This window comes from Sinocyclocheilus grahami, unplaced genomic scaffold, assembly GCF_001515645.1.
Source record: "Sinocyclocheilus grahami isolate Dianchi unplaced genomic scaffold, SAMN03320097.WGS_v1.1 scaffold187.1, whole genome shotgun sequence".
NCBI classification, from domain to species: domain Eukaryota; kingdom Metazoa; phylum Chordata; class Actinopteri; order Cypriniformes; family Cyprinidae; genus Sinocyclocheilus; species Sinocyclocheilus grahami.
The window spans coordinates 218,469-241,529 of NW_015505366.1; the positions used below are offsets into that span (position 1 = coordinate 218,469).

The 23,061-nt window shown below is 35.8% G+C and overlaps 2 protein-coding genes across 2 annotated transcripts; both read left to right on the forward strand.

Moving 5' to 3' along the window:
• The first annotated feature begins 4,074 nt into the window (after nt 1–4,074).
• slc35d1a (solute carrier family 35 member D1a) lies at nt 4,075–12,696 on the forward strand. The gene is made up of 12 exons (XM_016284700.1): nt 4,075–4,285; nt 4,992–5,025; nt 5,131–5,217; nt 5,426–5,493; nt 5,589–5,660; nt 5,743–5,811; nt 6,054–6,156; nt 7,186–7,278; nt 8,324–8,391; nt 10,853–10,931; nt 11,014–11,096; nt 11,185–12,696. Exons 1-12 carry the CDS (start codon nt 4,176–4,178, stop codon nt 11,291–11,293), a joined length of 975 nt encoding a protein of 324 aa, XP_016140186.1. The 5' UTR covers nt 4,075–4,175; the 3' UTR covers nt 11,294–12,696.
• A 603-nt stretch (nt 12,697–13,299) lies between these two features.
• Nucleotides 13,300–22,589, forward strand: mier1a (mesoderm induction early response 1a, transcriptional regulator). The gene is made up of 13 exons (XM_016284697.1): nt 13,300–13,371; nt 13,847–13,874; nt 15,022–15,173; nt 15,294–15,428; nt 15,517–15,649; nt 16,521–16,576; nt 16,659–16,731; nt 16,841–16,992; nt 17,081–17,162; nt 19,517–19,611; nt 19,783–19,910; nt 20,041–20,171; nt 21,910–22,589. Exons 1-13 carry the CDS (start codon nt 13,363–13,365, stop codon nt 22,176–22,178), a joined length of 1,443 nt encoding a protein of 480 aa, XP_016140183.1. The 5' UTR covers nt 13,300–13,362; the 3' UTR covers nt 22,179–22,589.
• The last annotated feature ends 472 nt before the right edge of the window (nt 22,590–23,061 follow it).

Here is a 23,061-nt window from a genome sequence, read left to right on the forward strand (position 1 = left end):
AATGTTACAATCTTTTTAATGTCAACCTTGTTTTCTCAGAGTTGTCTTGCTCTTTTAAGGGGCAATGACCTAGATTTGTGGTATTTATGCCTGCACTGAAACTCTGAAGCGTGTGTTTCAGCAGTTATGCATCCTACTTATTAAACCACCTTTTTAGTCATCACCGTTCATTAACTGCGTTCAAACAGTTAGTCTACTGAACAGCATACATCAAATGAAATATGCTCATGTTACATTAACTTTACACTCTAAAAAATGCTGGGTTAAATATAACCCAGCGCTGGGTTAAAAAGGGACAAACCCTGGGTCAAAACAACCCAATAGCTGGGTTTGTCCCTTTTTAACCCAGCATTTTTTAGAGTGTACCTTTAAAGTAATGAATTAAAGAATCGTGTTAATTCAAATCCAAAACTGAAAAATACGTACTTCAGTAAGATATGATACATCAAATGGCAGTAGAAGAAGGGCACATGTCATTGCAGAAAAGGTGAAAACCAAACAAACCTTTTCTATTGCACTTAGAACAGTGATTTCTCCTCAGTTTGGGCTCCTCTGCTGTTTCCATCATAGATGTTCACTAGCTTGATCCACAGGGCTGACAACTTGACATAAGGCACATTTGATGTTAGGAGGATGTGAAAACCAGTGGAGGAAGAGAACAATACTCATTAATTCAGTAAAACTTCCTCATGAAGCCTGATGTAATGCCTCTCATTAAACATACATTTTACACACAAACTAGCTCTGTTGATATATAGTAAAAATATACTTAAACATATTAAAGACAGCTAAAAATGTGAGGCCCTGGAACAACCAAATCAGACTGAATTACCCATGATCTCCTCACACGTTCCCGCTCACATGTGCTCAGCATGTGAAAACAACACCACAGAACAGCCTTCCTGCCTGCCCCAGATTTTTGATCTCTTTAAAACTTACTTTCCATCTTAATCTTCAAAGTCTTTCTGGGGAAAACCAACTGACATAGATAAGGTGAATCTGAGGAGTAATACAAAGAATGCACTAACAGTAGATTAATAAGAAGAGGCATTTATAATAATAGTAATAATAAATAAAAATGATAAGCTCTTCATAAACCGTGGGATCAAGTTATTTACCGTAAAGGTGTGGAAACTGAAAAATGAACAAAACAAAAGAAAACAATGAGGTTAGTGTCAGTCCCACAATTACAGTTTGTGTGAAACTGACACGTCTAAACCACAAAGACAGACCACAAGTTTTAAATAAATAAATAAATAAAGGAGGAAAGAAAGAATGACATTAAAAATATCTCATTATTTTGTACTGTATGTTCTTAAAAACCTTAATAACTTTTTCTTTTGTGAACATGAAGAGACATTAAAATATGCACACTTGTTTTGTGTTAATCACCAAAAACTCTCCCAATAGTTACTCATATCTTTTGTCACTTCAAAGCATTTGATTAGACAGTTGCTGACCTATGACTTTATCTCAGGAGTCATCTATTTTTAAAGAACCGCTGTTAGACTACTTTAGGATCATTTGAAGTGATGAGAAAGATTCATATACCTATTTATTAAATAGATGATTTATCAGATATCAGATCAGATATCACATTAAATAGCATCAAAGAGAAAGAGTTAAAAAAGCAACTTAATCATATATCTGTCCTCATTTTGTAACATAAAAACATCCAGCGTGCACAGAATGTGGTCTTTTGACCTCTTTTTTTTAGAAAAACAGTCAGCACCTGCTTCTTTGAACTGTTAATCTACCTAGAAAATGGAAGCCTGTTTACATGTATTAATTGGTGATATAAAATGTGGGCTAATAATCATTTTAGGTTGTCACAGTTATAATGAAACTATTAAAAATTGATTAAATACAATTTTTATGTGTGTTGTTGTTATTCTTGTTTTTATTTAATTGGCAAACTACACAAAACAAAATCAAATGAATTGAATAATAGCATTATAAACATAATAACCCAAAAATAATAAGTATATAGCAATGCATAATTTTGGTCTTTGAGTCTGAAAGGGGGCGTGGTCTTCCAAGGTGCTAAGTTGCTATATCGATCAACAGTTAGTTCTGGTCATCAAATTTGATTGGCTGCACTAATATGTCAAGACTCCCTCAAAAGGTTTATTTATTTGTTTGTTTGCTTATGTTTATTTTTGTAAAATGGTCTTTTGTGCTATCCACACATGCAAAGTTGGTTGATAACATAACCGCAATAAAGTAATAGCCTAGTTAACAATTACATTTGTTTACATAGGATATATAGGCCTAATGTATAGGCCTAATGCTATAGTTGTACATGTTCAACATGCTATGGGAAGTCAATCTAACTTAACATTTTCTTATATAGATATTGTTTATTTCATACTCCTTAACAGTTCATCAGGCGCTTATGCTATCTCTTGGAATATGTGAAGGCCAGGTTTTTCCATCACTCATCATTAGAACCAATTTTCTGTCAGGACCACAATCGTCAAAGATGATTGACAGTTAGCATACAGTTTGGATTGGCGGTATGGTTCTGTTCTGGGCAAGAACTCCCTGCGCATCCATGCAGCCTAGCATGGATAAGAGCAGGGAGAGCAGCGATAACCCCCCCCCAGGGTAAACAGAACAGAACCAACATAAATGTATTGCAGATATCGTTAAGTTCAATAATGCTATGTACACATTTTAGAATTAGTCTGATTCAAGGAGAATCAGAAGGCTGAATCCTGACTGACAGAGGAGGAGTTGGGGATGGAGGAGGGAAATTAGCTATTGAGCAATGCAAAAACTGCTGATACTACTGTGGGACCTTATACAGTGGGTACGGAAAGTATTCAGACCCCCTTCAATTTTTCACTCTTTGTTATATTGCAGCCATTTGCTAAAATCATTTAAATTAATTTTTTTTCCTCATTAATGTACACACAGCACCCCATATTGACCATGATTTATGGCTGTCGATTCTGACTTGCTCTTATGAAAATGTATACCATAGTTCTTAACTGTAGCATTTGTTATAATAAGGCTAGCCTATTCATTACCAGGCCAATAATGACTTTTTTGTAGCATTTGTTATGAAAAACAACAGCCTGTCCTGCACATTTAGAAACAACATACCACAGTTCGTTTTAATATAACCCAAATCTATAGGGAAAAATCGATTCCCTTATCTATTACAAATTCTACCACAATAAATAAGCCTACAATAAAACGTGATAAATTATATTAAAGGTGGTCATGAGTAGTTTAAAAAGATTTGAATATATGTTAGTGCTGGTGCAAGATGATGTTTTCTTTAAGCTTTTTTAGTTTATGTGCCTTTTTTAGACAATGTTCGACTTTTTCCATAGCTTTTTAAAGTGGCAATTTCTCAATAAAATTCAAATAGATCGCACATTTTGCCATCAGCCTCGCGACAGGAATGGCTCGCCTCGCTCAAAGCTCACCACACTTTTCGAGCGCGCTGGTGAATGCACAATTAAAACAATCAAACTCTTGAGTTTTCTGAGACATGCACCAATGGCGGCAATCTCTTCCATCCAGAGAGCACCCTTGCCCTCCAGGACCCCGAAAAAAAAGCACATATGCATGCTGGGACACCACAGGGGAGCACTGCATGTTCTTCACAACAGAAAAAAAATAAAATGATCAAATTAAATAAAATAATAATAATAAAAAAAACAATCAGGAAGATTCTTGTGCATTTCATTGGTCCATGTTTCACTGGATTTGATATGTTATTTAAAATACAATGTACCTAAAAGTTAATGTTAGTTTGAAATTAGTGTGATTTTAGTTGAATATATGCAACAGTTATCTGAAAACATTTCGTGCTACTTTATGCAAAAATCAAATCTGTTTTGATATGCTAATGGACAATGTTAAACTGTTGAATTAAAAAAAGTCTAAGAATTTGAGGTCAAAAAAATATCCCGTATGAAAGTTACGTCGCTCTGTGAGTAAATCTCTTGCAGTCGGCTGCCGCAGGGTGGCGAATCTCTTGCAGTCGGCTGCCGCAGGGTGGCGACAGAGAGCACCGCGCTTACGTATGTAAATTAGAAATGTTGTCGTCACATAACGTAGCTCTGTAAACATGGCGGAAGTTCAGAGGCGTCAACGTGGGGAGGAAGAAAGGCGCTGCGTTCAGAAAGAAGCAATGTGAGCCAAGGAATGAAGCGGCTGGGATGGCGGACCAAACGTTGACGGTACTCTTCAAACTTTTAGCTGCGGGCTTTTATGGAATCAGCTCCTTCCTTATAGTTGTAGTGAACAAGAGCGTCCTGACAAATTACAGGTAAGAAGACTTTTTACTGGAGTTACATACTCTGTATTTTGTGAGTGCTTGACTGTCTCTAGATGCAGAATACTTGGGATAGTTGGCAACTTAATTGTTGCAGCAGTAACGTTATCAGTGTGGTACGGAAGGCCGTTGGTCTCAGTGAGCTGATTTGAACATCCAGTGTGAAACTATTTAAACAAAAAAAGTGCACATGTACCATTGTGATACTATAGTATTCTTTAAGTACTTTGGAGTGCCATGTTAACACAATGGTGCAATGGTGCATGGAACTGGTACTCATTCAGTAACGGTTTATATGTAACGGTATATAATGTTATTACCGTCTTGCACCATCTCTTTACTTTTGTACCACCACCACATCCCATTTTTGTACGCGTAGTGAGCTACTACCTGGTTTAAAGTATTTTAAAATGATGATTATCCAGATTTTGCTTTTGTTTTTTGTTTTTCTTTTAAGTGTAAGAAACCTGAAACTGTGTAAATAAATAGTGTAATTGTAAAAATAAAATAAAAGTGTTTTGTATGGACTAAAGTGAGTCAGGGATGTAGAATAATAATATTAGAAATCTCACAATAAACACTACATTGCATATGATGGTGCATTTTATAATAGCAATCAACGGTAATGATAATGAAAAGAAACATGTAAACAAACCTTTGTGCTTTCAGTCTTTGCTAAAAAGAAATCTTTTCCAAACAGGTTCCCCTCTTCGATATGTGTTGGCATTGGACAGGTGGGTTTTCTTTCGTCAGAGAAAAGTTTTTCTCACTCTCCATATTTTGGGCTTTACACATTACGTTACAGAGCGCATTGTACATATTATGACTTTCCTCTGCAGATGCTGGCAACAGTTGTTGTGTTACGGGTGGGAAAGGCCCTCCGGTTGATCACCTTCCCTGAGTTTGATGGTAGCATACCTAGAAAGGTGAGGAATGCTGGCTCTTTAAACTTGTGCGTGTTGTCACGTGTGCTTTCCCCAAGAACACGTTTATTCTAGAACAGTGGTGCAAGTCTTTTTTTGTTGACATGGGAAAAGATACCCTTGTGGGGCTGCAAAAAAAATGCTGCTTTGTAAGTGTTGCTCACAACTTTCTTGTATGCCTTCTCAATATGTATCTATCTTATAATTGCAGACATTTCCGCTACCACTTCTGTATGTAGGAAATCAAATAACAGGACTGTTTGGGACAAAAAGACTTAAGTATGATACAGTACTTAACAGCTTTACACACGTCGGCCTTATTGTTTTGTATTTTATGCATTGGTATCTAATTAATTCGTTTTTCCTTCCTTCAGCCTGCCAATGTTTACAGTGTTGAGAAGGTTTTCTATTCTCTTTACAATGCTGGCGGAGGTGTTCTTGTTAAAGTAAGTGAAAGTTCTTCAGTTACTATGGTAATGTTTCTGATAGCTTATATATATTTATCACTGATTATGTCCCTCATTACAGGAAGAAATTCTCCCGGCCAGTTCAGCTGACAGTATTTACTATGATTCTAGGGGCCTTTGTAGCTGCAAGGTAAAAGTTGCCAGTGACTCATTGTTTGATAGAATTCAGCCTTATCTTGGATGCTTTTTGTTTGAAGAACATGCCAATTATTCACTGCTTTAGAGAGGAAAGTTATTGTTTGTAAGACTGTGTTGCAACATAGAAGTTCATTATACATCACTATCTTATTGCGAATGAGGAAAAGATTCCAGCCATGTCTGCAAACATTTAATCACATGTGTTTGATGAGTGCCCTTATATTTCTTGTGCAGTGCTGACTTGGCTTTTGACCTGCAAGGGTACATGTTCATTTTAATGAACGATGTCTTAACTGCTGCCAATGGAGCTTTTGTGAAACAGAAACTTGACTCTAAGGTAAGGAAAGCAACACATTCATGATAGAGATTACTCTAATACATTGAGTGCTCCCTTAAGCAGCAGCTGATCTCTGTAGTCATTAATTGAGATATACTGCTTTCCTATGCGTGCACAAAATGAAGCAACTCCTCATGGATCACCAGGTTTTGTGAATTGCTAGTTATGTTGTTTGTTTAATGAAAATGTCATGAAATAATTCACACAAATGTGATTTCCCTTTGCATCGTTTAATTTGTCGTTCACCATTTGACAATGGATTTAGGTAGCATTTTGTCTGTGCTTTTCTGAGTTATAAGTATTTATTTTGCTATCCTACTCGCAGTTCTATCAGAACACAACAGAAACCTTTGGTTTTGGGGCTTTCACATTTTCATTTTTACTGTACCCAGTCTGAGCAAAACTTGTTCACATATGCATGTTCTAACATTTCAAGCACAGGTTCAGTTTCAATATATTTAGAAGATATGCCTGTACTTGTGTTTGATGAAACTGAGAGTGCTGGCATCCATGAGCAGTGTTTATTGCATTACCCCACTGGCTTGGACTTAAAAAAGAAGTCATGTGTGTTCTATTTGAGGTCTCTAGAGAGTAGTTTTTATAACTGTTACAGTTTTCATTGACGAACGTGGATTATGTGGAAATACAGATTTATCTAAAGCACTGACAACTTGAATACGGAAGTCAACATTTTGCAACCTGTTAAAATAAGTCATGTGTGTTCTATTTGAGGCCTCTAGAGAGTAGTTTTATAACTGTTACAGTTTTCATTGACGAACGTGGATTATGTGGAAATACAGATTTATCTAAAGCACTGACAACTTGAATACGGAAGTCAACATTTTGCAACCTGTTAAAACGTATGCTCACTTCCTGAAGAAAGACCTTTGGTTCACTTTGGACACCATCTGTTTCTCTGTGAGAAAAAGAGCAGCTAGTGTAGAGGGTGCGAGAGAAGAGGGAATTATGACTTGGCATTACTGTACCTTAAATTGGCCTTTTTTTTCTTTCTTTTTTTTTGTCCTACAGGAGCTGGGAAAGTATGGCCTGCTCTATTACAATGCTTTGTTTATGATTTTTCCAACACTGCTATTAGCACATGTCACAGGGGATATGGATAAGGTAAGTTTATTTATTGTTTTATTGTACTTATTTTTAAACATTTTTGAATTTTACATATAGTTTTCTCTAGCAATGGATATTGGCTCGTTAATAAAAATGTGTTAAAATAAAATAGAAGTACACATACAGCAGATAGTTTGGTAATGCTCACTTATATTTAATATATTGTGTTCACATACCAGACCTTAAATAACCCCCAGGACTCTAGACATTTCTAAGAGTCCATCTCTCAACAAGACCTCATACCCACAGATGATCTGGCAACCACGAACACACCATCTGCTCAGCTGCAGTGAGCTCACATTGCCAGAGAACACACGCAATTAGCCAATTGGAACAACTGCACACTTGTCATAAATTCTCTTGAAATCATAGCAAGCTGAATGACATAAATTTCAGCACGTCTATTCCTGCCTGAATGCAAATAACTGGATTTTCTGTAAGCGTGCTACATCCTGGTCTTTTTGAGCAAGCGGTGTGAGCACAAGGCTCAGTTGTTTGGGAGGTTAGGATGACAGGGCCCTGCTCCATGAATGCCTCATTTTATTTAGCTCAGTGTGTTCACAGGGAGGCCCCAGTTTATTTGGCAGGCGCTGCTTCAGGAAGGAGAGAAGACAGGAGGCTGTGTGTTTCTTGCACAAAGCCGCCATTATACCAGTCAGCGTAACTAGCAGAGTGAATGTAGTAGCTTATGGAGTTATTTGTTAGGTATATTCCTTTCAGGTGAGTTCTTCACCTCTTTTTAGACTGGTTGAGTGGATCTGTCGTTTTTTACTCGCCACGTGAATACATTCTCTACAGTTTCAACTATGATAGCCTATGAAAAAAAAAAAGTGGAAACTCCTCTCTGTGTTGTGTGTGACATTTTACCATGCAACACCTTGACCTACAAATTCACTTACAAACAGCTCCATAATGCTAAAATTGAGTTGCTAACTAATGTTATTACTCTGTTTATGTTATTGAAAGATCTCTAGGCAATTATTTCCTTTTAGTGTGTCCTTCCATGCATCAATAAATGTCTTTTTGTTTTTTTTCCCCCTAGGCTTTTGATTATGAAGGCTGGTCAGATGTGCTTTTTATAGTTCAATTCGTTCTCTCTTGTATAATGGGGTAAGTTAAAATAGGAACTTTACATTTGGTAAATACTAGGGCTGTCAAAGTTAATGTGTTAATTGTGTGATTTTAAATACGTTAAGTGGCATTCGTGTGTTTTAGTTTGTTGTGTGATTAAAATCGTCAGTAAAAGTAATTTTTACTCTTTGTAATTTAATTGTCATAAAAGCTCAACTGATATATCACCAAAACATTAAATCATAGAAATGCAAACACCAGCCAGTAAGTACCCTTTTGGTCTGTACAGATGTATGATCACATTTGTTAAGTGCTGCGTAAAATTATTTTATTATTTTATTGCAGAAGTACTTTGAGTTCCTGATGAGATAATTTCAATTGATTGACTAACTGCCCTAGTAAATGCACAACAAGCTAATGTTAATGTTTTTTGTGAATCGTTTCCTCTTGTATAATGATATGAAGACTGAAGAAGTTGCAGTCACATTTACCACTGATTGACGAAATCCAGAAAAGTTTCCCATGCAGATTTTGCTCATGTTTAAGCTGTTTGTGTGAATTCACCACATTGACTAACAGAAAGTCAATGACAATGCAAATTTTGCTGAAAATTTTGCCAATGTGACCCCACCTTTACACAAAGAAAAAGATTTACATAATTTCAATAGTAAAAGACTATAAAAAGGCTATGGTAAAAGAGTGATATCTGGTAAATTCCCTTACTATATATGGTGAAAAATTAATAAAACAAAAGGGAAATCTCACAGAATTCCCTGTGTGACGCATCACATCTGATAGTTTTTCGTTGAAGTATGTTTCTTTTTAGTTTTTTCTTACCAGTTATGTACATTAGCGTTTTAGGTTATATATTATGTTGTTAAATTGTTTATTGCATTGTTTTAGTGTGTGTTACCATGATGCTGTATGACACCACACACCTTCTATATAATAGTATTTACCTCAGCTTGGAAGGAAAAAAAACTGTGTGTGATGAACTTTGGTTTTACACGTGGCTTTCTTAATGCTACCTGTGTTTTTGGTGGTTGTCACTGTATTATAAAGAAAATGCTAAATACATTTTAATACTTCAGTAGGTTGGTATATTACAACCCCAAGTCAGAAAAAGTTGGGACGTTTTGTAAAATTCAGTAAAGTCAAGAATCTGTGATTATTTAATTATTTTTAACCTTTATTTAATTGACAAAAGTGCAAAGAAAAGATTTCCAATGTTTTCACTGACCAAAACATTTTTAGTTTGTAAATATAAACTAATTTTAATTTTGATGGCTGCAACACACTCCAAAAAAGTTGGGACAAAGGCATGTTTAACACTCTCTCATCAACTTTCCTTTTAATTACAATGTTTAATCGTTTGAGAATTGAGGATAGTAATTATTAAAGTTTAGCAAAATCTTTGCCCAATCTCGCTTGATACAAGTCTTCAGCTGCTCAACAGTGTGGTCGTCGTTGTGATTCTTTTGTCAATTAAATAAAAGATAGAGAATTAACAAATCACAGATTCTTGATTTCATTGTATTTTACAAAACGTCCTTCTGATTTGAGGTTGTAAAATTATATCGGTTAATAATACATTTATTTTTTTTATGTAAGTTTAAAGGGGTCATTTGATACGATTTCAATTTTTCCTTTCTCTTTGGAGTGTTACAAGCTCTTGGTGCATAAAGAAGATCTGTAAAGTTGCAAAGACTAAAGTCTCAAATCCATAGAGATATTCTTTATAAAAGTTAAGCGTCAACCACGCCCTCCTAAAACGGCTCGTTCTAACACACCCCCACATGTCTCTGTCACGATGTGGGAAGATTTGCATAACGCCGCCCAAATGTTCACGCAAAGAAAGAAGACGAAACTTTTATTCTTGCTGTAGTATTGTTGCCGCCGCCATGTCGTGGAGACACTGTGTTTCGTTGTGAAAGCGAAACTACTTTGTTTGGTCTTCCAAAAGAGAACGATATCCGCTTCGTCATGCCTAGAACTGATCCGTGCTGGTCGCTGAGGAAAAACATCAACTTAGTGCTGTGGATCGCCGGATCTGTTTTCACCGTGGATGAAGTGGAGTCCAGCCAGACAGTATAAGTTATTATAATCCGTAATTATTATCTGTCACACGCTTGAGGTATTCGGCCAATCACAATGCTTTTCAGACCAATGAGCTTTGTAAAAATCGATGGGTTTCAGAAAGGCGGGGCATAGAGGAGAAACAATCATGTACAGTATGTGGAAAATTATGTATTTTTTTTTTACCTTAAACCGCATAAACCCATTTCATTACACCAAATACGCAACATAATGTTTTTTTTAGCAGCATCATATGACCCCTTTAAGCTTAATCATTAAAAAGAAAATGTTGCTACCAAATTTTTTTTTTTACTTCAGTTCTGACTAGCACAGTTTTTTTTTTTTTTTTACACACAGTGTAGATTTATGACTTCAGGCATTAGAGATTTCCTAAACAATGCATCTTCTGTTGGTACATTTGCAGGTTCATTTTAATGTACTCCACCGTACTTTGCACTCAGTATAACTCTGCGCTAACTACTACCATCGTCGGCTGCCTAAAAGTAAGAATGTTTCTTTCTTAAACATGCCAAGATACAGTTTGTCCTGCTGTTTATTATATGAACAACTTTTGTGTCTCTGCAGAATATATTAGTGACGTATATTGGAATGGTGTTTGGAGGAGATTACATTTTCTCATGGACTAACTTCATTGGTCTGAACATCAGGTAAGAAGGGAGCTTTTCCCAGAAGGGAACAGATGGGATGCATGGATTTAGTGTGACGCTAATGAATTGCCTGTGCTTGTCTTCTCAGTATTGCTGGCAGTCTGGTGTATTCCTACATTACCTTCACAGAGGAGCAGACCACCAAACCGAGCGAGAATACCAACAAACTAGAGGTCAAAGGGAAAGTGTCTGTATGACCAGTTTGTTTGACTTTTATGATGCAGAAGGCTGTATCTATGAGTTTTTGTATTTAATGCAAGAGTAAGAAGTCACTCCTAGTATGTTTTTTTTTTTTTATTATTATATGAAGAAGATATTGACTGAAAAAGGTACAGCAGGTGCTGGCAGGACATCGTCTCAAATGAAAGATTTGATGAAGTTTCAAATATACTGGAATGTGTTATTCCAGAGTAAAGATTTTTCTGTTGCTTTTCACTTCTGTTAAGAAGTGGTGTCTGTGTTACAAACCGATGGTTTGTGTCCTGCAATGTTGCACACTTGCCACAAATTGGGAATGAGGGACTGTCATTACCTGTTGTATTGTCTATTGAAGAGTACTTTTAAAGATGGATTTTAGGCCGTAAGGATATTTATTTTCATGCAAGTTGTTTTTTTTATTGCTAGGATTGTGAATTGGATTTTTATTGTTGGGAAAGGTTTATTCTAGCTATAAAAAGGGAGTTTACATACATTTGTTTAAATAGTTTTGTGACAGTTCTGGTACCCTGTTACACAGGAATGTTCCTTCAAAACCTGAATGATAAATGGAAAGTGTGTAAAACAAGGTACATGTGTGCAACTTGAGTAGATGTTTGATTTGAGTCTTTTGATTAGTTTTAAAGAACAATATTTTGTTAAGCGTTCTCAGTGTTACACAGTGTTCAACTAGACAAATTCTTATAACTGCTTTTGTATTTGTTTTGTATTTGGGAATGGGATGCAGTAATTGTTTTTTACGGATGGAATCATTATAAACGCAAATGGTGTAATTGCACTTGAACAGTTTGCATGTGTTCTCATTTGTTAGTGATTTAAAATGGATATTAGTTTTTGCAAGAACGTAATACAATATGCACAAACATATCAGTATGTTGAGCTGTCTTGTTTAACGTCGCTGCCTTTGGGCAAATAAGAAAATGAGAATGTGTCCTACATTTATGTCTGATAAATTTTTGACAAATCCAAAATGCTAGTCTGAAAATATCACACATTTCAGTTATTTTTTGTGCTATACTTGTTGTACATCTGGAAAAGCTGATGCATTCTGCGGTTACTGAATGAATGTCTGTTTTCATTTATGTATGCCACTTTTTGGAACACTTTGTCCATTGCTTAGAGATTCTAATTTTATAGATGTGCATTTTTGTGCTTTATTTTTCAGCACTGATGACATGTTGTTGCAGAAGTATTTTGTGTTCGACTTGTTCTTTTTTTTAATTTTATTCATGTTTTTATTAATTTTAAAGAAATATTTCTTTATCAATTTCATATCTGCAAATTCTCAGTGGTCTTATCAGTGAGAAACGGGATGTGTATAACATTTTAAATACCTCAGCTCAAAGAATATGTATTTTATGTCATTTTCTGATGTTAACCAAAGTAAAATCCTTTTTAATTTTTCATGTTGCCTGTCGCTTCTGTGGCAATAAATTGTGTACTACTTTCTTTAGGGTTGTTTGTGTTATTTGTTACATAAAGCCATCTCATCCAGGTTTTAGGTCTACAAAACAGATCATTCTATTTGACTGTTTATGGGATGTCTAGAAGCAGGCACCCATGATCTGACTGCTCCATGTAAAATAAAACAGAAGCCAGTGTTTCTTAAGTGAGTGTACATGATTTTAAACCATTATTTAATTTTTTTCAAACATACTATTAATTTCTTTATGGGAAATACCTTATTAATGATGGAACATTTTTTGACTGCTGAAACTGAGTCTTAAGCTCTAATGTAATAGGTAGATTCTCAAAAGCAAAAAAGCTATTACATTTGCAATTACTCTATTTTGCTAATATGTTTGAATAACAATCATAAAATGCATTGTATATTGTAATGAGAGAGAATTAAGGCGAATTTTGAAATGCTCTTAACAGTTACGTTTTCCAAATATTAAACCGACAGTAATTGGCCTGCTGTGCTTTGTCACCTTTGCGCAGTGTTTGGGTCGTGACAAGACTTTTATTTTGTAGTATTCACCACAGTAGTGTAGCTCAACTCCTTTTCAACACATATATTATTGCTGGCTTCACAGAACCTACAACAACTATGGCGGAGGTAAGAGAAACATTACAAATTGCAGCAAATAACGCACTTGAGCGGTCAGTGCAACCCTTTAATTAAATTTAACTTCATTTCTAATTTTAAATATTTCAACGATGACGTGTTTCTTAACGTTCAGCCCGGAATAATTAGCAAACAGGTCAGGGCGCCCAATTTGAATGTGTTAGCAGCTAGCAGCTAACTTGTTGCCTGAGCGCCAAACTCACATCCAGTATATTCCTCGGTGCTTTTATTAAGAAACACCAACAGTGCCTAATAAATTATAACCCAATGCACCCTGTTATTTCTAGTCTCATTCATTAACATGAGGTTATACGTTCTTTAACAGCTTTGCCTCTGACTGTAATGTTAGATGATCATTCCTAGTCAGATTCAGGTCCTATATCATCTTATGGCGATATCCTATCTCTTATGGTTTTTGTTCATATCATTAAATTCTTGGGATTAAAATGTCTTATTTTCTTTCCAGCCCTCCTTAAGGGGTCCAGGCTCTGAAGGTAAAGATTTCAGTTACTTTTATTTTACTAGCAATAACAAAATTAAAGGGGTCATATGATGCGATTTCATTTTTTTCTTTCTCTTTGGAGTGTTACAAGCTCTTGGTGCATAAAGATCTGTAAATTTGCAAAGACTAAAGTCTCAAATCCATAGAGATATTCTTTATAAAAGTTGAGAGTCAGCCACTTTTATTCTCGCTGTAGTATTGTTGCCGCTGCCGCCATGTCCTGAAGACGCTGTGTGCTTCGTTGTGAAAGCGAAACTACTTTGTTTGGTCTTCCAAAAGAGGACGATATCTGCTTCGTCATGCCTGGAGCTGATCCGTGCTGGTTGCTGAGGAAATACATCAACTTAGTGCTGTGGATCGCTGGCACATTTTATGGAGGACTGCTTACTGATCGTGGAAGAGTAACGTTAGACTAAAATGTCGGCAGTTCTGACTCACGTAAGTACGTTTTCTTTTATCATGATTCAAACGCGAGTTTTGGGCAGTGTGGAGTAGCACTTGTTGTTTGTCATTTCTCTGATCACAAATGCAGACATGGTTTTATGTTTACGCGGCACGATGCAATGCAACGCAATGCGTAAAAAGACCGTATAAGTCATTATAATCAGTAATTATGTCCCCACTGGAGGCAACAAATGCCTCGTTTGTAATGGGTTTTAATGTTTTTGTCTCATCGCTCCAGCCGGCCAGGGCATCAACAGTATGTGAGGGGCTTAACATTTCCGTCACACGCTTGAGGTATTCGGCCAATCATAACGCACTGGATAGCTGGCCAATCAGAGCACACCTCACTTTTTCAGACCGATGAGCTTTGTAAAAATCGATGCGTTTCAAAAAGGCGGGGCATAGAGGAGAAACAATAATGTACAGTATGTGGAAAATAATGTTTTTTTTACTTTAAACCGCATAAACAAATTTCATTACACCAAATACACAAAATAATGTTCTTTTAGCAGCATCATATGACCCCTTTAATGTAACGTTAGGGTGCATCAAAGCATTTGTATTAATGTGTAGTATTATAATTTGTGTACATTTAATATAGTGTGTGTGTAGATATTATTAGTGTGTATCTCTCTCTCTCTCGGTGTATAGAGTAGATAATTATATTAATAAACAAAAAAATGTCTGTTAAATAGGAGCACATGGAGTGGTCCAGCATGAGGACAGAGACTTTGATCCTTCAGCAGACATGCTCGTACATGACTTTGATGATGAGCGGACATTGGAAGAAGAGGAAAAGCTGGAGGGACAGACCAACTTCAGTACCGAAATTAATGACCTCACTCGAGTATGGACCATCTTTTTATTTTATTTTTTATAACATTTTAATACATAAGTTTATGATGAGGCTCATTAAATAACCTTCACAGGTCTTGATTCATGACTTTACTACTCTCTGGTTTGGTAGGAGGGTGAGATGCCCATTGAGGAGCTTCTGAAATTGTATGGCTACAGCACTGGTGGGTCTCCAGAGGAGGAGGATGGAGATGTTCAAGAGGAGGATTCTTCAGAGAATAATTGCTGCAGCCATAGTAAACTCAAAGTAAAGATCTACATGAAAAACAACAAATCTGTATGTTTTTGTATGCATAAGCATAGTAAAATCAACCAGTCATTGTTGTGGCTGTCAGGAGGACGAGAGGCAGGAGCTTTCTGATCAAGAGAATGGGGACGTGCAGTCGTCTGGTGAGGAGCCTCCGTCCTGCAGTGTTTCTCACAGCACAGCTCAACTCCTCTACCCTCGGCCATCCATTTACTTTGAAGGTATGATCATAAAAACACTACACTGCATGGTACACATAAATGAAAGCTTCTTTCTTCCATGCTTCCTCTCTTTAATGTATTTTGTGGTGAAAACAAAAAAAGAAAAATTTTTTAGATGTTAACTCACAATTCAGAGGAAAAAAACGTTAGAATTGTGAAATGTAAACTTAGAATTTTGAGGAAAAAGTCAGGATTGTGAGATATAAACAAACAACAAAAGTTTGTATCTTGCAATTCTGAGAATTGTATGTCAATTGAATTGTCAAAAAGTATGAATTGTGAAATATAAACTCAGAAAAAAAACTGAGATAAAAAATTACCTTTTCATCAATTACCTTAAAACATTTTTTATCCCATGCAGACCATGGCTGAAACAGGCTTCCATACACATCAAAGTTCATTTAAAAAAAAAAAAAAATGTAGTGCTGAAGTATGGACTGGCATGTTATTTACATCTATTTTTTTAGAGTTAGTACATAAGTACCATTATGTTTTGCCATGTAAAATTGTAACACTGTGTGTCTATGTTTATACACACATGCACACTACCATTCAAAGGTTTATTTTTCAGTAAAAGTGACAGTAAAAACACTTTGAAGTCTCTTTAACTTTCTATGTATCAACAAATTCTGAAAAAATGTATCACATTTTCCGCAAAACTATTATGCAGCACAACTGTTTTCAACATTCATAATAAGAAACGTTTCTTTATATCTACCAAATCAGCATCATCAAATGAAACAAATGTACACTTCCACAGATGTTTTTCATTTATTGTACAGTCTAGTAGTAGCTGCCTGGTAGGACCAGCAGATGGTGATATAAATTCACAGTCTAACTAGATAGGGCTCCATGTGACTTTGTTTTATAGGGGATGAGGAAGAATTTGAAGATGATGATTATATTCCATCTGAAGATTGGAAGAAGGTAGATTTAATATTATTTTCTCTCAAAGGTTTTTTTTTTTTTAAGATTTCAAACATGGATTTTTTTCTTCTGTCATTCATAGGAGATAATGGTTGGTTCAATGTATCAAGCAAAGACTCCTGTTGGCCTTTGCAAATATAAGGACAATGAAAAAGGTGACAGAACTGAATGATATGCTTATTTAGATGTGATATGTATATATTTAATACATATGTTATACATACACATTTTTGTTCTTCATCTGCTTGTCTCTTATAAATGTAGTGTACGAGAATGATGATCAGCTTTTGTGGAATCCGGAGTTAATTCCAGAAGAAAAGGTTGTAGAGTTTTTAGCCGAGGCTTCTAAATGCAGCAGAGAAGAGACTGGTGTCCATGCAATTCCTGAAGGATCTCACATCAAAGACAATGAACAGGCAGGTCACCATCAAATGGCATATTTAAATCATATCGATGATTCCCTTTTGACATGTTTTAATTGCAATTTCTTTGCTTAAATTTCAGGCTCTTTATGAATTGTTTAAATGCAACTTTAATGCAGAAGAAGCTTTAAGACGACTGAAATTTAATGTAAAGCCTGCCAAAGGTTAGTGTGTGTGTATGTGTAAAAGATGATGTTAGTTAATGTTACAGGGTTTCTTAATTCAGCCATCCACAAATTGCGGCCTTAAAAATGTCTTATTTAATACCATAAAGTCTTAAATCATAAAGTCTTGGCATTAAATGCCAATGCCATCGCATGCATTGCAGAAAATGAATATCTACCTCAGTATTTTTGTTTTCCCATACAAATATCTAGACATCCTTAAATCAAGATATATTTACTTGAGATGCACATTTAAAGTCTAAATGTACCTAAGAATCTTTACACATTTGCTCTAGAAAACAAGACAAAAATACTGAAGAAGAACATTGTGTTTTTGCATTGTAATCAGAAGGTACAGTAAAAGTTATTCTAATGATTGGGAGAAGAGGTGTTCAAGCCTTAAGCTTTTTTGTAAAATGAATTAAAAAGTGATGGAGATTGGTTGAAAGTTGTATTTTCAAACATCAAAGTGTTGCTGATACAACTCATTGTGTGTTCTCTAGAACAGTGTTTCCCAACCTTTTTTTAGTCGCGGCACCCTTTGGAAATTTTAACAAACTTGTGGCACCCTACAAAACTAATTTTGTCACAATATTTGAATTTCTAACTTCGATATGATAATTTGAAAAGTATAGATATTCGGTACAACAGGGAAGAACTGCAGAATATAATATCATACAGATTTTTAATATTTAAAAAATGTGTCCATCAATGGTGGCAATCAATAGGCTAATTTCTAATGAAGATACCAATTTATATGACATTTTAATGTAGGCTTTTATACATATGTAAACATTATTTAATTACCATTATAACTAGCTATCTCACAAATTTTTGCTCACTCGTTGTTTTTTTAATTTTACAGCTGGGTAATTTTGTTGCAGTAGCACGAGATAGCTTGATTCAAACTTTTAATTGAATAAAAAATGACAAGTAAGCAGTCAGTAATAAAATAAGAACAAATAAAGAAATTAATAATGATAGCACAATTAAAAAATAACGACAGGCCTTCAAATTAAATAAATTGCTTTTTAGTTTTTCAGGTAGGTCTAACAGTAGGGTTAAGATATTTAACTTTTTCTTTTTTTTTTTTTACCAATTATCCAAATAATGTTTAGTCCTAGAAAGCTATTATTATCAGAACACGTGAGCATAACATAGTGGTTAGCAGATCAATGAATGAGAGGGCAGCGTTACCAGAGTTGCCCATATACCACACATCATGTTACAACACAGTAGAGCTATTGCAGACAGAAACAATACTGTACTACATCGATGTTTCCTGTCGGCTCAATTTTTGAGTGGACTTTGCTGTTCTGATTCGCATGAATGGTATACGAGTGGAGCGACTGAGCGGAGCGCACACGCATAGAGCGGGATAATACGCAGAGCGTCACACCACGTGAAAGTGAAACCTGAGCGGTGAACTAATTTTCTGTGCATCTCTCTAATTATTGGCGACATCAGAAATGGATATTATATAATAGATACTTTTTTGAACATTTTAGCAACTTAAAAATATTTTTAAAAAATGATTTTTTTTACACTGCACCCCTGCTCTCGGGTGCCACAGCACCCCGGTTGGGAAACACTGCTCAAGAACATATTGATGTATTGTGTTCCCTTCAATTTATTCCTTACATTTTTGGTCACACTTTTAGTTTGGGGACCAAATCTCACTATAAGCTATGACTTTTGCCTTAATAAGGTCCTAATATGCTGCTTACTAACAGTTAGTAAGGTAGTTGTTAAATTTAGGTATGGGGTAGGATTAAGGGATCTAAAATATGGACATGCAGAATAAGTATTAAGCTTTATATGTACTAATAAACAGCCAATATGCTGGTAATATGCATGCTAATAAACTAGTTTATAGTGAGGACTGGTCCTTAAAATAAAGTGTTACCAAATTTTCTTTACTTGATCTACATTTACCTGTATAAAACCTGCAGAAATTATTCTGTGCGAATCCCCTGACTTTTATGTAAGTGAAATGTATCTTGGATTGCAAAATGAAATGTTGAAATGGAAATAGAACAAACAATATATTGACTTCTACAGTCAATTTTTATAACGTATTGTATATTCAATGCAATACTCTTGTGCCACATGAATGTTCCTGAATTATCTTTACGTGCATCAAATATTGGTATGATTAATTTGACTAATTAACCAACATATAATTAATCAGATTAAAAATATTTGAATCTATTAACAGCTTCAGAATGTTATTTTGGGAAGCATAAAATGCTCCAAGCAAAAGAAGCATCCAAGCCTGTGATAAAGGAGCTCTCAGCAGGTCAGTCAACACTTTCTGAATGTGTCACATTAACTAAAATCTCTCTCTCCCTCAGAGGAAATGTCAGGTTGGAATGAAGAGGAGTGTCGAGGTTTTGAGCAAGGACTCAATGCTTACAGAAAAGATTTTAGCTCAATACAAGCAAATAAGGTTAGTTTTTAGTCACAGTCCCCATTCCAAAACCTAATAGGATGGAATATGACTGCTGTTATGCAATTTTTACTGTTTGATTATTGAATAATTTAGAGTAATCGGTTGGTGAACTTTGCTGTTTTTTTTATTGTTCACTTAGGTAATTGTTACTTAATTAAACTTTTCCAGGTGAGAACTAGATCTGTAGGAGAATGTGTGGCCTTTTATTACATGTGGAAGAAATCTGAGCGTTATGATTTCTTTGCACAGCAAACCAAGCTTGGAAAAAGAAAATACTGTCTTCGTCCTGGAGTTTTGTAAGTCAGTCATCAACACTGTGTGGCACATTAAAGGTCACAAGTCCAAGTCCTCTAATTAAACTCTGTGTATATAGAATCAGATGCTGTGTTAGGTCATATCCTGCCTGGTGTTTGTTTGGCATTACAGGGATTATATGGAGTGTATTTTGGATGAGAGGAAGAGCTCTGAGTCCAGTGGATCTTCATCTTCACCTCCCACCTCTTCCAACAACAGCAAACACCCATCAGAGCCAGAGAGTGACTCAAATGCACAGAACGGTCAGGCCATTCAGACTCTCAAAAACACACTTTTTAATTTTAATTTTTTTTAACTAACTACATACATTATATATATATATATACAGTGCCTTGCAAAAGTATTCACCCCACCCCCCCCATCCTGTTATGTTGCTGCCTTATGTTAAATTGGTTTAAATTTCCTTTTTTTCCACATCAATCTACACTCCTTTTTTTCCACATCAATCTACACTCCATACACCAAAATGGTAAAGCAAAAAAACTGTTTTTTAAAATTTTTGCAAATTTATTACAAATAAAAAACTTAAATGATTACATTGCATAAGTACTCATACCCTTATCTGGGACAGTTGAAATTTAGCTCAGGAGCATTCATATTGCTTGAAGATGTTACTACACTTTAAGTGAGGTTAGTCTGTGGCAAATTCAATTGAATGGATATGATTTGAAAAGGCACATACGTCTAAATTAAAGGTCTAACAGCTGATAATGCATATCAGAGCAAAAACCAAGCCCCGAGGTCAAAAGAACTGCCTGTAGAGCTCAGAAACAGGTTTGCGTCAAAAAAATCTGCTGCATTGAAGGTTCACAGAAGCATGTAGTCTCTGTTACCCTTAATGGAAGAAGTTTGAAACAACCAGGACTCTTCCTTGAGCTGGCCACCATGGCCAAACTGAGCAACTGATGGAGAAGGGCTTTTGTTAGACTGGTGACAAAGAACCTGGTGGTCACTCTAGTTGAGCTCCATGATCATATGTGGAGATGGGAGAAATCTACACAAGGACAAACATCAATGCAACACTCCACCGATCTGGGATTCATGGCGGTGTGGCAAGACTCAATCTTTTCAGTTAAGACACATGAAAACACACTTGGAATTTGCAAAAAAGCACCTAATGGACCCTCAAACTCTGAAAAAAACAAGATTATCTGGTCTGATGAACCTCAATTCTAAGCATCATATTTAGAGGAAAGCAGCTCTGCTCATCACCTGCAGAGTACCATCCCAAAAGTAAAGTGTGCTGGTAGCAGCCTCATGCTGTGGCCTGTTTTTCAGCGGCTGGGACTCGTCAGAGTAGAAGTAAAGCTCAATGCACCAAAATATAGAGATCGCCTTAATGAAAACCTAATCTAGAGCATTCAGAACCTCAGACTGGGCAGAAGGTTCACCTTCCAACAGGACAAGTGACCCTAAGCACACAACAAGAGTGGCTTATAGACAACTCTGAATGTCCTTGAGTGGCCCAGCCAGAGCATGAGCTTGAACCCAATCAAATATTTCTGGAGAAACCTGAAAATGTGCATCTGCCCCCATCCAACCTGACAGAGCTTGAGAGGTGAACAGGTGAGGTGAAGAATGGCAGATAATTGCCAAATGATGATGAGAAAAGCTTGTTGAATCAAACAAAAAAGACTTGTGGCTGTTAAGGTGCTTCAGCTAAATATTTAGTTCAATACTTATTTCAGTTTTTTTTATATTTAATAAATTTACAAAGTTGTGACAATTCTGTTTTTGCTTTGTCAGTATGGTGTATGGAGTGTAGACTGGTGTGGGAAAAAAAGTAATTTAAAGCAGTTAAACACAAGGCAGCAACATAACAAAACATGAAAAAAAATGAAGGGGTATGAATACTTAGCACTATAGATAGTGTTCATATAATATTAAAAGTTTTTTTTCTTCATTAAGTGACACGTTGTGGAGTTAATCCAAAACAAAATATTTGATTTAATATTAAATGTAATCTTGTTGATTTCACAGGTGCAGGGAGCCATTCCTCCGAGCCCCTTCTCTGTGTGACAGATGAGAAATCTCAGATAAACGGCTCTGCCACGTGTTCAGATATTTCCACAGCAAAGTCACCACCCTGCTCTAACCCTGACGCCAGCAGCCCGAGCACACAAGTCATGGAGATCACAGTCAAACAGGAGGAAGATGAACACTGTGAGCGACCTCTCAAAAGGCTTAGGACTGACGCAGACCCCAGTAGTGAAGGGTCTGTCCCCCAAAACAAAACCGAAACCATCTGACTCACCAGCAGAAACTTAGAAAAAAGACAGAACTCCTGACCTCAGATGAGGGGTTGATACAGGCCCTGTTTTTAGCATGAAGGTAGCTGTGTGTGAATTTCAGGGATGCAAATGAAGCACATTTCTGTTCTCTCACATTACTGTCACTGAGCTCAGTTCATATCTCAAACACTCATGATAGACTGTCATATCAGACAGTCAACCCTGTAGCACTATTTATTAATATAGGTTAAGATGAGCAATGTTATTGTGTTTTCTTTGTTATTTGAAAGAAACAGCTGACTATTTTATTGTGAAGCTTCTGTCATTTGGTGTGCATAACATTGCTCTAGCTGTAAATGCACACTGTGGAAAAGCCCTCTTGATTTTATATGAAGTATAATACTGTAAATATTTGAAATCTAAAATTATTATAAAAAAAAAAAAAACACTGTGTTTGGAACATTTTGAATAATTCAGGCGGTTGTAAAAATTAATTTTCTAACACTGCAACATTCCATCTTTTTCATTTCGGAATTTCCTATTTGACCAAAGTGAATGGTTGATATGTCGTTTAACAGCATTTTTATGAAGATATTTCCTGTTTATATGAAAAAACGGTCTTATTTTTGTATTTGATAGCTATTTATTTTTGTTAATCAGATATTGGTGACACATGAGGCCAGTATACAGAGTATATTTGTATAAGCCGGAGCGAGTAGTGTTGAATTTAAAAGGCAAAGCAGAAACGAATGGTGCTATTTATTCATTTTCTCACTGATAATGTCAGCCCATGCTTAAGATAACATTTTTGTTACATTTTAGGACCTCTTATTCCTGTCAGGAATAGTAGGGGAAAGTGGAATATACAGTTTCCTTAAATTGGCTGTCATTCATGTCTGCA

Coding starts and splice junctions, on each gene's coding strand:
- slc35d1a (XM_016284700.1), top strand. CDS start 4,176: ATGGCGGACCAAACGTTGACGGTACTCTTCAAACTTTTAGCTGCGGGC. Junction 10,932..11,013: donor CCATCGTCGGCTGCCTAAAA/GTAAGAATGTTT, acceptor GTGTCTCTGCAG/AATATATTAGTGACGTATAT. Junction 11,097..11,184: donor TTCATTGGTCTGAACATCAG/GTAAGAAGGGAG, acceptor TTGTCTTCTCAG/TATTGCTGGCAGTCTGGTGT.
- mier1a (XM_016284697.1), top strand. Junction 15,650..16,520: donor GCCATCCATTTACTTTGAAG/GTATGATCATAA, acceptor TTTGTTTTATAG/GGGATGAGGAAGAATTTGAA. Junction 17,163..19,516: donor TAATGTAAAGCCTGCCAAAG/GTTAGTGTGTGT, acceptor TCTCTCCCTCAG/AGGAAATGTCAGGTTGGAAT.